The sequence below is a fragment of the Ailuropoda melanoleuca genome, chromosome X (assembly GCF_002007445.2).
Source record: "Ailuropoda melanoleuca isolate Jingjing chromosome X, ASM200744v2, whole genome shotgun sequence".
NCBI lineage: Eukaryota > Metazoa > Chordata > Mammalia > Carnivora > Ursidae > Ailuropoda > Ailuropoda melanoleuca.
Genome location: NC_048238.1, coordinates 72501780 through 72513340, shown reverse-complemented (window position 1 = coordinate 72513340; position 11561 = coordinate 72501780). Strand labels below are relative to the sequence as shown.

Sequence of the window (11561 nt, the reverse complement as noted above, 5' to 3'; positions counted from 1 at the left end):
GGCAGAGGGTGGGGCGGGGTGGGGCAAGGCGATCAGATGGGAAGAGACTGAGTGGGGACTGGCTAAAGGGGAGGGGAAAGAGCAACTGGTTGATTCATCCCACAGAGCCAGCCAAGCCCCTAAAGCCCTCAGCCGTTATGGCCTTGAAACCCGAGGACCCCAGTGGTGGGTTCCAGCAAGGCAAGGTGGTGGCCTTCATCAATGAGAAGATGGCCGGGCACACGAAAGGCCCCGAGTTCTACCTTGAGAATATATCCCTGTCCTGGGAGGAGGTGGAGAACAAGCTCAGGGACATCCTGGAGGACAGCACGGTGCCCAGTGAGGCCAAAAATGCCTGTGCCTGGAGCAGCCTGGCCCTGGGTGTGCGCTTTGCCCGCAGGCAGAGCCAGTTACACGGGCACAGGGTGCACTGGCTGCAGGACTTCGCCAAACTGCATAAGTCCGCTGCACAGGCCTTGGCCTCAGACCTAAAGGAGCTTACAGCGCAGCAGGAGATGGAGCGCAAGGAGGCAGCCTTCCGGCTGCGGCAGACACAAGCAAACCTGGCAGAGATGCGAAAGGAAAGGGACCTCCTGTGGTGGAAGCTCCTCAGGGCTGTAAGATTACCTCGACTTGATCCCTGCCCCATCTCCTGGCCCCATTTCCCTGCCCCACCCTCACTGTCCCCAGAAGAGGTCTTAATCCTGCCCACTTCTCTGCAGGAGCTGGGGTCTCCGCGGAAGCGGGAGCAGGTCCAGGTTGCAGAGGAGACAGGCCTGGCTACTGCCAGTGGGGCTGGAACGGAAGGAGCAGGTGAGGAGGAAGAGGAGGCAGTGGCTGCTGCTACTTCTGCTCCAGCTACTTCTGCTCCAGCTGCTGGCATCACAGGAAGAGGAAGAAAACAAAAGGATGCTGAAGGGGCAGAGGCCACCGAGAAGCTGGGTAGAAGCCCTGTGCACCTTCCTGGAGCTGAGGAGCAGAAAAATTACACCTCTGGTGGGCAGAGGGAGGAAGATCTCAGGTCAGTGGAAACAACCATGTTTTATTTCTCTGGAACCATGAAGCCTGGGTCCAGAGTTGCACCATCACTCCTTCCTGTCCAGCTCCCTGCCTCATTCACATATTCCTATTCATGCCCCTCATCTCCCTTCCCACCTGAGCCCCCACCATCCCCACCAGCAGCAACATTCACAGCATGAGCTCCATCTCAGCCATCTCCCAGCAGCAACATTCACAGCATGAGCTCCATCTCAGCCATCTCCCAACAGGAGGCCCTCTGATGTTAGCTCACGGTCAGATGGGGGGTCCCAGGGAACAGACCCTCAAGAATCCCAAAGAGACAGGAGAGACTCCGAACCCCATCAGCGGAGAAGACCTCCCATATTTCGCAGGCCTGGGGATTGGGACTGCCCTTGGTGTAAAGCTGTGAATTTTTCATGGAGAAAAATTTGCTTCCGCTGTGGGAGGGGAATTGGCGGCAAAGCCCTTGGTGGATTCAGAAATGTGAAATAGAACAGAAAATCCCAATGGGAAATCAATTTTTAGAGGGAGGGGGAGAGGTAGGGGAGGGTTTGGGAAAAGTGGGGGAAAAGGGAGGGTGCGCAAATGGGGCAAGGGTGTTGCAAGAGAGGTAGAAAAGTGGGCTGGGAGGTGGGGTACGGGATGGTGGCTGGGGAGGGTATAGATTGGGTAGTTGGGGGGGGTAAAACATAGACAGACTTATTCTGATGATCTCTTTTGTGTTCCAGAACATTAGCATTCCACACCTTCTTAGTATATGTCTCCCTCCCCAACCCTAGTATCTGGTGCACCTGAGCAGCCATGCATATGACAACCCACCCCTCTCCCCACCTAGGCTGTATATGATTGGTGCAGGTGGTCACCTGATCCATCCTGAGCCAAACAGGTCTCACACTAGAGAATCTGAACAGAGAGGCCAATTCCATAGTCGGGGTGGTATTGGGTAAGGAAACAGTGGGTCATTTGGAGTTGGGGCCATGGTCAGAGTCATGAACGCCGAGGCCACAGCCAAGGCCTGGTCCTGGCTGTCAGGGAGCAGAACTGTGTGCTTTATAGAAGCCAGGTGTCTTTTAGAGGATGCCAGAATGAGGTCCCAGGGAGCAGACAAGCACAGAGAAGCAGCACAGGAGTTGATCCAGCAACCTCAGAGATGGACAGAGTGGTAGCATGACCACTTTTCCACTTCCTGCAATTGTGCTGCATGAAAATACACTGTACACAGATCCCCTTTTCTTTAAACTAACTTGAGTGAGTTCCTCTTCTGGGCAACCAGATTATTTCCAAGTCAGAAATTGGCACCAGAAGAGCAGTTGCAAACCACAGACTGTCAAAATGTCTGAACTGGCTGGGAAGGAGTATCAGAGAGTGATGGGTAGTGAGGATTCTTGCATCCCAAGATCTCCAGGAATGAACTGGACAGGAAGTTTGTTCATGTTCTGATCAAGTTATATCATGAGAAATAATCAAAACAGGCCTGTAGTTAACCCTGGGCTTACAACACAGCAGAGATTTGCCACCCCTAAGAAAATCCTTTAGATCTACAAACAGGGGACAGCAGCACCAGTTGCAGACAAGGACTGCTGTGTCTGTCTAGCTCCACAACAGGAGAATCCTCCCCAATCCCAGTGGCAGAACGGAAACTCCTGCCATTGCCAGAGAGGTGAGTCAGCAACTGATAATGCCCAGAGGGTTTACTGGTTTAGACCACGGACCAAAGTGTGGTGCCATCCTGAGGGATTCTCTCTCCCAACCCACCACCAGAATAATAGTGGGAGGGGGAATCTGGCTACAGAGCCCTCAGTGAATTCATGAATGTGAAATAAAACCTATCCCAAAGGGAAATCAATTTCCAGAGGNAAAGAGAAATCAATTTCCAGAGGGAGGGGGTAAACTGGGAAAAGGGGAGGGGAGAGGATGGTCTGTGTCTCCTTTCTCATGACTGTGAGTGGTACTGAAGGAGGCTAAATGTATGGTTTAGCTCACAGGTGGAAGGATGGTGAGGTGTCACACCTGGACCAGACTGAGACAACTAGAGGAGACTTGGACATTACCTGGGGACTGTGGACCTAGAAACTGAAGCTTTCATGGGCTTGGGACATCTCTGCAGCATCTGGACGTGACTTTGAGGTGTCTCATTTGGAAACAGATACGGATAATCATTTTCAAGATCTGGGGCCAGATCCCGAGGTAGTTATTAAAGGGCCTATACTTGTCAGAAATATCCTTGGACTTGTTTAAATTCCTCTAGCGCAGGGTTTCACAACTTTAGTAGTCTTGATACTTCCGGCTGGATACTTAGGTGTTTCAGGGGACCATCCTGTGCATTTAGGGTGTTTGGCAGAATCCCTAGCCTCTACACACTAGATGGCAGTAGCACCTACTCTTCCACTGTGACAACTGAAAATGTCTCCAGATACTATAACATGTCCACTGGAGGGCAAAATCACCCCTGGTTGGGAACCATGTAGGCAATAAGGTCTTTAGGAGTAGTCAGAACAGGGGAAAGAGAGTTATAAGGAGAGCATGCTCAGCAGTGCCAAGGGCTGCAGGGAAGGCCCTAAAGAGGAGAAAAAGTGATTTTTGAGCAGATATGGGGCAGGGAGGGGCAGAAACCAAACTGCAAGGACCAGGGACTAAGTGGGAAGCAAAGAAGTGCAGTCAGTGAAGGAGGCTCTTCAAGGACTCCTGGCTGCGAGGGGAAGGAGTGGGGTAGGATACATGGCTGAGAGATAACAAGGTTCTTTTGAATATGGGAGAACTTGACCCATGGAGGAGACAGCTGCAGAAAGCTTGAAAGCACAGGAAATATGTGAAAGAAGGGAATACACCCTGTATACTGTTTTGGAGGCATGTCCATTGTACTGTTCAATGAAAAAAAATATGTATGAAACAAAACCCCCAAAGTTCTCTAAGTGTACATACGTCTATGTATAGTATAGATTTATGTGTGCCTTATGTTATAGATTGGTGTTTGAAAAAGCATGAAAAGGACTGGAAAAACTTTTTTTTTCTTTTAAAAAAATGTAATAGAGTGGGGCAGTAGGATAGAGGGCTTCTACTTTATACACTTCTTTGTTGTGAAAATAAAATAAATGTTTACAGATATACAAAAAAAAGGATGTGAATTTGCTGACTTGAATGGATTTAGAAAGGCCACCTCTTCCTTTGGGACAGGAGAAGAGGAGAGTAGACACTGATCTATGTGGCAAAAAGATGGGAAGTGAAGAGGGTTCCCCCATGTGTCCCTTAGACAAGGCACCCAAGAATGAGGACAGAAGGTCTGGTGGGGATGGGGGCTTCGGGGCAGTGGCATATTTAGGAATATGGCATACTTATGGGGAGGTGGGGAGTGGGGGGGACGGAAAGTATCATCAAGCTTCACAGAGGATCCAATTAGGATAGGACCCAACTGAAAGAAAACCAAAGGGGAGGGCAATGGGGGAGCCCAGCAGGGCCACTGGAAAGGAAGGTGAGTAGTACTGGGAGGGGTACCAGACACAAATCTCTGGTGTTACAACTTGTTTTCATGATTTATTTTTTTCAAGAAAAGATTCAGTCAGTTTTGGATTTAGGGTTTATGTTTGGTAGGATTCAGGATAAATACTGACATTCTCATAATTTCATGTGTTACAGCCATTTTTAAGTTTTTTTCTCTATATGTCCAGAGGAAAGAATTTAATAAATTAAAATTAATTCCATTTTTATCACTAAATATCCTCAACAAACCCAACAGAGGTGATCTGACTTGGCCTTTGAGCCTTTGGGCTAGCATGCTTAGTGAGATGGGCAGCTAAAGAATAAGACGGCTTTAAAAATGATGGTGCTGGAAGAAAGACCCAGCTTTAATGGGCAAGGGAAGGGGATGAAAGTTTCACAGGGGCCAATGTCTTAGTCAAAAACTGGTTTTTACCTCTGTAAAAATGATAATGATGCTCTCTGGGCTTGCATTTGAGGAAATGGCAGGCAAAGTAGTGAAAGGGAATGACCAGGGAAGGTACCTCTGACTTTTCTCTTTCTATTCTTTCTAATGACCTGTCCACACTCTGGGAAATCAAACTTGGCTACACCTTTCTCTAAAATAATGGAAAGTAAAAATAACTCAAACCATATTTTATTTAGAAACAACAATGCTTTTTCATCTTTGCTTTATATCACATGGGGTCAAGTCAAAAGTTTGCCAGAACATTTATACAAAGACATTACCTAATAGGAAACTTCCCTAAATGCGTTAAAAACCAGAATTTTCTGTGGCTTTGCACCCTGCTGTAAATGTGGTGTTTCCATCATCATTCTTTGTACTGTCTTAATAATTGCCTTCCTGCTTATCTAGTTCTGTTTCTATTGGCAAAACTTTAACGTATCAGGGGAAAAAAGGGTTCATGTGACCAAATTAAAAACCTCCAGACCCTAGTGATCAGAGGGTTACAGCTAGTGAGTCAGCAACCAACACGTATGGAAAGCCTGCTCTACCCTATGTGTGTGTAAAGTGTGGGAGGGGGTAGTCTATGGGTAAGCTTTATTTTTTTTAAACATTTTTATTTATTTATTTGACAGAGATAGAGACAGCCAGCGAGAGAGGGAACACAAGCAGGGGGAGTGGGAGAGGAAGCAGCAGGCTCATAGCAGAGGAGCCTGATGTGGGGCTCGATCCCATAACGCCGGGATCACGCCCTGAGCCCTGAGCCGAAGGCAGACGCTTAACCGCTGTGCCACCCAGGTGCCCCTATGGGTAAGCTTTAGACCCAGTTAAAAAGGAGGAGGAAGGGCGAGAGGGAGGGAGCAGTACAGAGAGAGAGAGAGATTTCACCTGAGAGTAAAAAAGATGAATGTAAATACGAAACATGGTGAAACCACTCTCCTTTATGGGGAGCTGAAGGAAGGCACTGGTAAAAGGCAGAATAATGGGGCTGAAAAATAACAAAATGTATATGACATCTCTCCACCCAGGTAAATGTATACTGCCTTAGTCGTGAAGAATATATTCTGGTCTCAAAATAGGAAGATACAGATTAGTATCTGTAACCTGGGTTTTATGTTAATGAGAGCAAGGTGATGTGGAATTCTACCTTACCCTCCTATTTAGCTTTTCTGTTTCATAGCCATAGATCCAGACTGTACCTACTAAATTTTAACCAGCTCTCTTGCCAAAGCAGATCACTTTACAACGGTGAAAGAATGGGGATGGCTCCATGTGAATTCATCCCCATCCCTGAGAAAACATGTTGGAGGGCATGTGCTGAGTGACAATGGTCAGCAGGATCTCCTTTTGTTAATAAGGGGAGTCAGAGACGGGAATTTTACCCCCTTTAAACATACACTTTCTCCATGGAAACAGCATCTGCTGAAAACATGCATTGTTGTGTGACTATAAGTTAAGGTACTCATTAGTTGTGTCTTCTAACTTGTTTTCTAAGAATTGGTCAGTGTCTTAGTCTCTCAAAGTCTCATGCTCCAAAAATATATCTAGTTATTGTTAGTTTCACATTCAGTAAAAAGGCCTTGATAAACTCAGATTGCAGCCAAACCGACCTCCCTGTTTTTCCCTGTGCATAGCCCATGTTTTACTGCCTCCTTGCCCTCAAACACTGTTCTATCTGCCTGGGAAAGCCTCCACTATCACCACCTGTTTAGATCCTGAAGAACCATCTCAGGGGCGTCTGAGTCGCTCAGTTGGTTAAGCGTCTGCCTTTGGCTCGGGTCATGATACCAGGGTCCTGGGGTCGAGCCCTGCATCAGGCTCCCCACTCGGAGGAGAGCCTGTTTCTCCCTCTCCCTCTGCCAGCCGCTCCCCCTGCTTGTGTGCTGTCTTTCTCTCTCAAATAAATAAAAATCTTTAAAAAAAGAACCATCTCAAACACCCCTGATTTTATAAGTCAAAATCTTGTTCTTTACTCTCTGCTACTATTTTATCTTTATCTTTCTTACAGTACTTCTCTTTCTCTCATATGTGATGGAATAGAAGACATTAAGTTAGTATTGACAGCTTTCCCCTTCCCCCTGCCCTCTAAAGATAATCATGTTTTTGGCTGCATGGGTCTCTCCAAATCCAGCAACTTCTATGGAGATTCTTAGTATGCCAGATCAGTTCCTGAGCTTTTCTGTGCAGAACAGTTGTAACAGGCAGAAAGAGCTGAAAAATTGCAAGGAACAATGCTAGTTCAATTAAGTAGCACTGGAAAGGGAAGCAAGGTCTTCTTAGAAAGAAGAAAATAAGTGATAGAGGATGAAAAAGGAAAAAAGAAGAAAAACTTGCAGGGGATACATTCCAGGGTGAATTTTTTTTAGTTGAGAGTGAGGAGTGATTAGAGAGTTTTCTGGGTAGCTGTAGTGTGTAAGAGATATTGAACATGAAAGTAATATGAAAAGCTGATCTTGAATGTTGCTGGGCATTACAAATTGGCTTCCCCTTGATGTTTTTCAAAGGACTATAGTAAATCCTTAGTCAAACTTTTAAAATTGTTTAGTTGCTATACTGTTTCCTAGGATACAATTAGATGCTGAACCACATGGAATCCTGTCTTTTATTTGAGTTTTATTTGTTTGATTGTGATCTGTATACATGCCCTAATTCCTGTTTTAACCTGTTAGAAGGCAGGAGGCCTGTCATTTGTTTTTGACTTTTTCGGTACCTTTCACAGAGTAGATGTTCAATAAATATTTGTTTAGTGACTAATAGATACCTAAGACCTGAAATGATATCAGCTAAAAAGTATCCCTTATATTAAAAAGCAAAATAAAACCGTAGTTAGGAAGGAATGTGCTCTCACTTTTCTACCAGTGTGAAATATTTCACCTTTAGGATGAAAGGAAGGAAGTGGTTTCATGCAATATATTCTTGAAAAACATAACCCTACATTCATAATACCTTATATTCATTATATTCATGCTAGCACTTGGTCATATACTGATGTATATACTTCTCTAATTGATTCATCATGAATCATCTATCTTGGAAATTTGGGAGTCAGAGTAAACAGATGAAAGAAAGTCAGCTAAGGATATACATCCAGCAGGGTTCCTCCATCTCTTATTTTTTGGTAGAGAACAACTTTTAAGCATGTCTACATGTTTCAAAACTGATAAATGATCATAAAGGGTTTCAAACTCTGTAAGACAAGTAATCTGGTTTTATCTCGAAATTTCTGATTTAACTTGATCCTCACTTATCATGAACTAAGAATCTCTATTTCACTGTCCTCTGCTGTCCATCTTTAATCAACAGAATCTCATCTTCATCACCAGATGCTATTTTACACTGAAGAAACTGAAAACAGAATCACAGAATTTTATACAGGCTAGAATTAAGCATATCTCATTTGCTGTAATATACAAATACCTATGAAGAACAGTAAAAATAAGTAATAAAAGAAAATACAGTAAAAAAAACTGATTATGTGCATGAGCCACACAGACTTGGGTCCAAGTCTCAGCTCCACCATTTAATAGCCATGTATCACTGGGCAAGTTCTTTAACCTCTATGAGTACCAGTTTTATCATCTTCAATAATATGACCTACCTCATAGAGCTACAGAGGATTACCACAGTGTTTGCCATATAATAAGGGCTAAAAAAATCAGAGCTAGTAATAATAGTGGTATCAGTAGTAAATGTAGAAATAAGAGATAATGTGTTGAGCATTTATTCTATGTCTGCTTTGGTGCTAAGTGCTCATCAGCATTTCCTGGGGTAAACACTATTATCCTGTTCCTCTTCAACTGTTCTCTCTCTCTAAGTTAAGAGTACCATGATTTACTCAGTAGCTTAAGTCAAAAACATAGAAGTCATCCTTTATTCAACTATTTCATTTTTCACATCCAATGCGTCAGTAAGTCCTGTCGGGTCATCCTTCAATACATATCTTGGCTCCCTTCTCCCCATCTCCTTAGCTACCACCCCAATCCAAGCTTACCATCATATATCTCCCCTCAACTGAAATAATTCCTTCCCAGCTTGGTCTCTTTGCTTATCTCCCTACAATCCATTCTCACTGGGGCAGCCAGAGTGATCTTTTAAAAATAGAAATCTGATCGTGTTTTTCCCCAGCTTAAAATAAACAAACTATAACACTCTCCATTTGCCTCTGATTACTAATAAAAATCAACTTCTTATTCTGGCCCACAGTATGCAGCAGGATCTGACCTATGCCTGCCTCTCCAGCCTTATCCAGTACCATTTTCCCTCAGTTCACTGTACGCCACCCACACTGGCCTTTTTTAGTTTCCTTGAATATAACAAGCCTGTTCCTGTTTCATGACCTTTGCACTTGCGGTTCACTCTGACTGGCACACTGTTCCCATAGATCTTCACAGGGCTGGTTCCTTCCTGCCATGCAGGTATCAGCTTATAAGTCCCTTTCAACCAAAAATGGCCTTCCAGTCACTCTTGTAACATGACCTTTTTTAATTCTCACCATCAGTATTACCCAACATAGTCTTGTGAATGTATTTGTACATTTCTCCCACTCTAGAAGGTAAGTTCCAGGAGAGTAGGAACTTTAATCTGAGCTATATGCCAAACACCTACTGCAAGTGTTCAAAATATCTTAAGTTGAATAAACAAATTTTCATTTTCCAGGTGAGGAAATCAAGGCACAGGTCAAACAACTAAAATATACCATTAATCCCTTGGTTAATATTGGAGTCAAAACCTAGTAGTACAGAGTTTGTAAACTGTGAGTCTACTGGTTGAATCTGAGTGGAGACTCTTGGGAGAGGAGCTCAGAAAATTTTAAAAATTGGGGAAATTTCACATAAATATTCAGATTTCAGGTTTTTTGTCAAAAAATCAGAATATCTGGCAATATTTGGCCTATACTTCTATATGGTAACAATAATTTGCATGTCAGGTGGCTGCCCAACTTTAACTGAGACATAGCTCATTCACTCATTCAATAATCATTTGTTGAGCATTTACTATGTGCCACATACTTCCTAGGCTCTTGAGCTATATTAGTGAGCAGAAAAGACAAAGATCTCTATTCTTAAGGAGCTTACATCCTAGCAGAAGGAGATAGAAAATAAACAAATATGATAGGTAGATTATATATATCACAAAAGTTGATAATTGCTATGGAAAAAATAAGAGCTAGGTAAGAAGTATCACGAGTACAGGGGATGGTGACTGAGTGGAAGAGAATCTTAAGATTATATATAAATAAAATAGTCAAGGAAGATACATTGATAAGGCTAAAATAGAGGAAACTGTACAATTGAAGGAAATGAGGGAGTTAATCATGTAGCTATAGGAGAATAAAGCATTCTAGACAGAGGTAACAGTCAGTGCAAAAACCCTAAAGCTAGAGTATACCTGTCTGAGAGTATACTTGTTTGAGAAACAGTAAGGTCAGAGGGCCTTGTAAGCCCTAGTAAGGTCTTGGTTTTAATTCCAAATGAATGGGATGCCATCGGAAGGTCCTGAGTACAACAGAAACATTATGTGACTACTGATTGAAGGGGGACATGTAGAAAAGCAGAGAAATCAATTAGAAGTCATTGCAACAACAGAGCTAAGACATGGTGGCTTGGACCAGAGTAATAGCAGTGATATGGAAGGCACAGTTGTGCAATCCCCAAAGTTTGAGGGAGTTAAGACCCTGTGGAATACTGGGGCACCTGGGTGGCTCAGTCGGTTAAACATCTGCCTTTGGCTCAGGTCATGATCCCAGGGTCCTGGGATCGAGTCCCTCATCAGGTTCCCTGCTCAGCGAGGAGTCTGCTTCTACCTCTGCCTCTGCCCCCCCCCCCACCGTTTATGTTCTCTCTCTCTCTCTCAAATAAATAAATAAAATTAAAAAAAAAAAAAAAAAGACCTTGTGGGATAACCTCTTGATCAATAGGACATGGGAGCTGAGAAATAAATTCTTTATTTCTCCTCCTAGGTCAACTATCTTGAAATAACCTCCCTCTTTCCCAGCCTCATTTTCTTTTTTCTTCATTCTTGTGTCCTTGGGATTATATTCCCTAATACACATTAGCTTTTGCTTCATGTTTTATTTTCTAGGGACCTGTGGTAAGACAGGAGGAAGATCAGAAGTTCAGTTTGGGACATATTAGTTTTGACACCAAGCAGAGATGCTGAAAAGTCTACCAGATAAAAGATTCTGTATTTTAGGAGAGAGATCTGGGCTGGAAGATATACATGTTGGAGTTACCAGTGTACAGATAGTATGTAAAACTGTAAGACCGTATAAACAAATCATGGAAGGAGAAAGTATGGCTAGAGACAGAAAAAAAAAAACAAAACTAAAGACCAAGCCCCAGGCCCCCTAACATTAAGGGGGACTATGAGGAACCAGCAAAAGAACTTAAGAAAGGTTAACTGATAGAGTAGAAGGAAAACTATGATAGTGTAATTCTCTGGAAGTCAGGTAAAGAACATATACCAAAAAGAAGGGGTTAATCAACTGTGCCAAGTGCACTGATTAAGTAAAAGAAGGAGTGCCAATTGACTTGACCATTGGATTTAGCATCGTTGAGGCACTGGAGACTTTGATATGAGCAATTTTGGTGCAGTAGTGAAAGTAAAATTCTAATTGGGATGGGTTTAATAGAGAATTAATTGA

The 11561-nt window shown here is 43.5% G+C and overlaps 2 protein-coding genes across 5 annotated transcripts in view; one reads left to right on the top strand and one right to left on the bottom strand.

The window, feature by feature from the left end:
* IL1RAPL2 (interleukin 1 receptor accessory protein like 2) overlaps positions 1–11561 on the bottom strand; it is a 592769-nt gene that overhangs the window by 562696 nt on the left and 18512 nt on the right. The gene's annotated exons all lie outside the window — the stretch shown is intronic.
* Positions 138–1491, top strand: TEX13A (testis expressed 13A). Its single transcript, XM_034649877.1, has 3 exons — positions 138–596; positions 702–1172; positions 1234–1491. The coding sequence occupies exons 1-3, from the start codon at positions 138–140 to the stop codon at positions 1489–1491; spliced, it is 1188 nt and encodes a 395-aa protein (XP_034505768.1).

Excerpts from the sequence above, each read along its gene's own strand:
- TEX13A (XM_034649877.1), top strand. The coding sequence starts at position 138 with ATGGCCTTGAAACCCGAGGACCCCAGTGGTGGGTTCCAGCAAGGCAAG. Across the intron at positions 597-701 it reads GGTGGAAGCTCCTCAGGGCT|GAGCTGGGGTCTCCGCGGAA; the intron begins GTAAGATTACCT and ends ACTTCTCTGCAG. Across the intron at positions 1,173-1,233 it reads CACCAGCAGCAACATTCACA|CCATCTCCCAACAGGAGGCC; the intron begins GCATGAGCTCCA and ends GCTCCATCTCAG.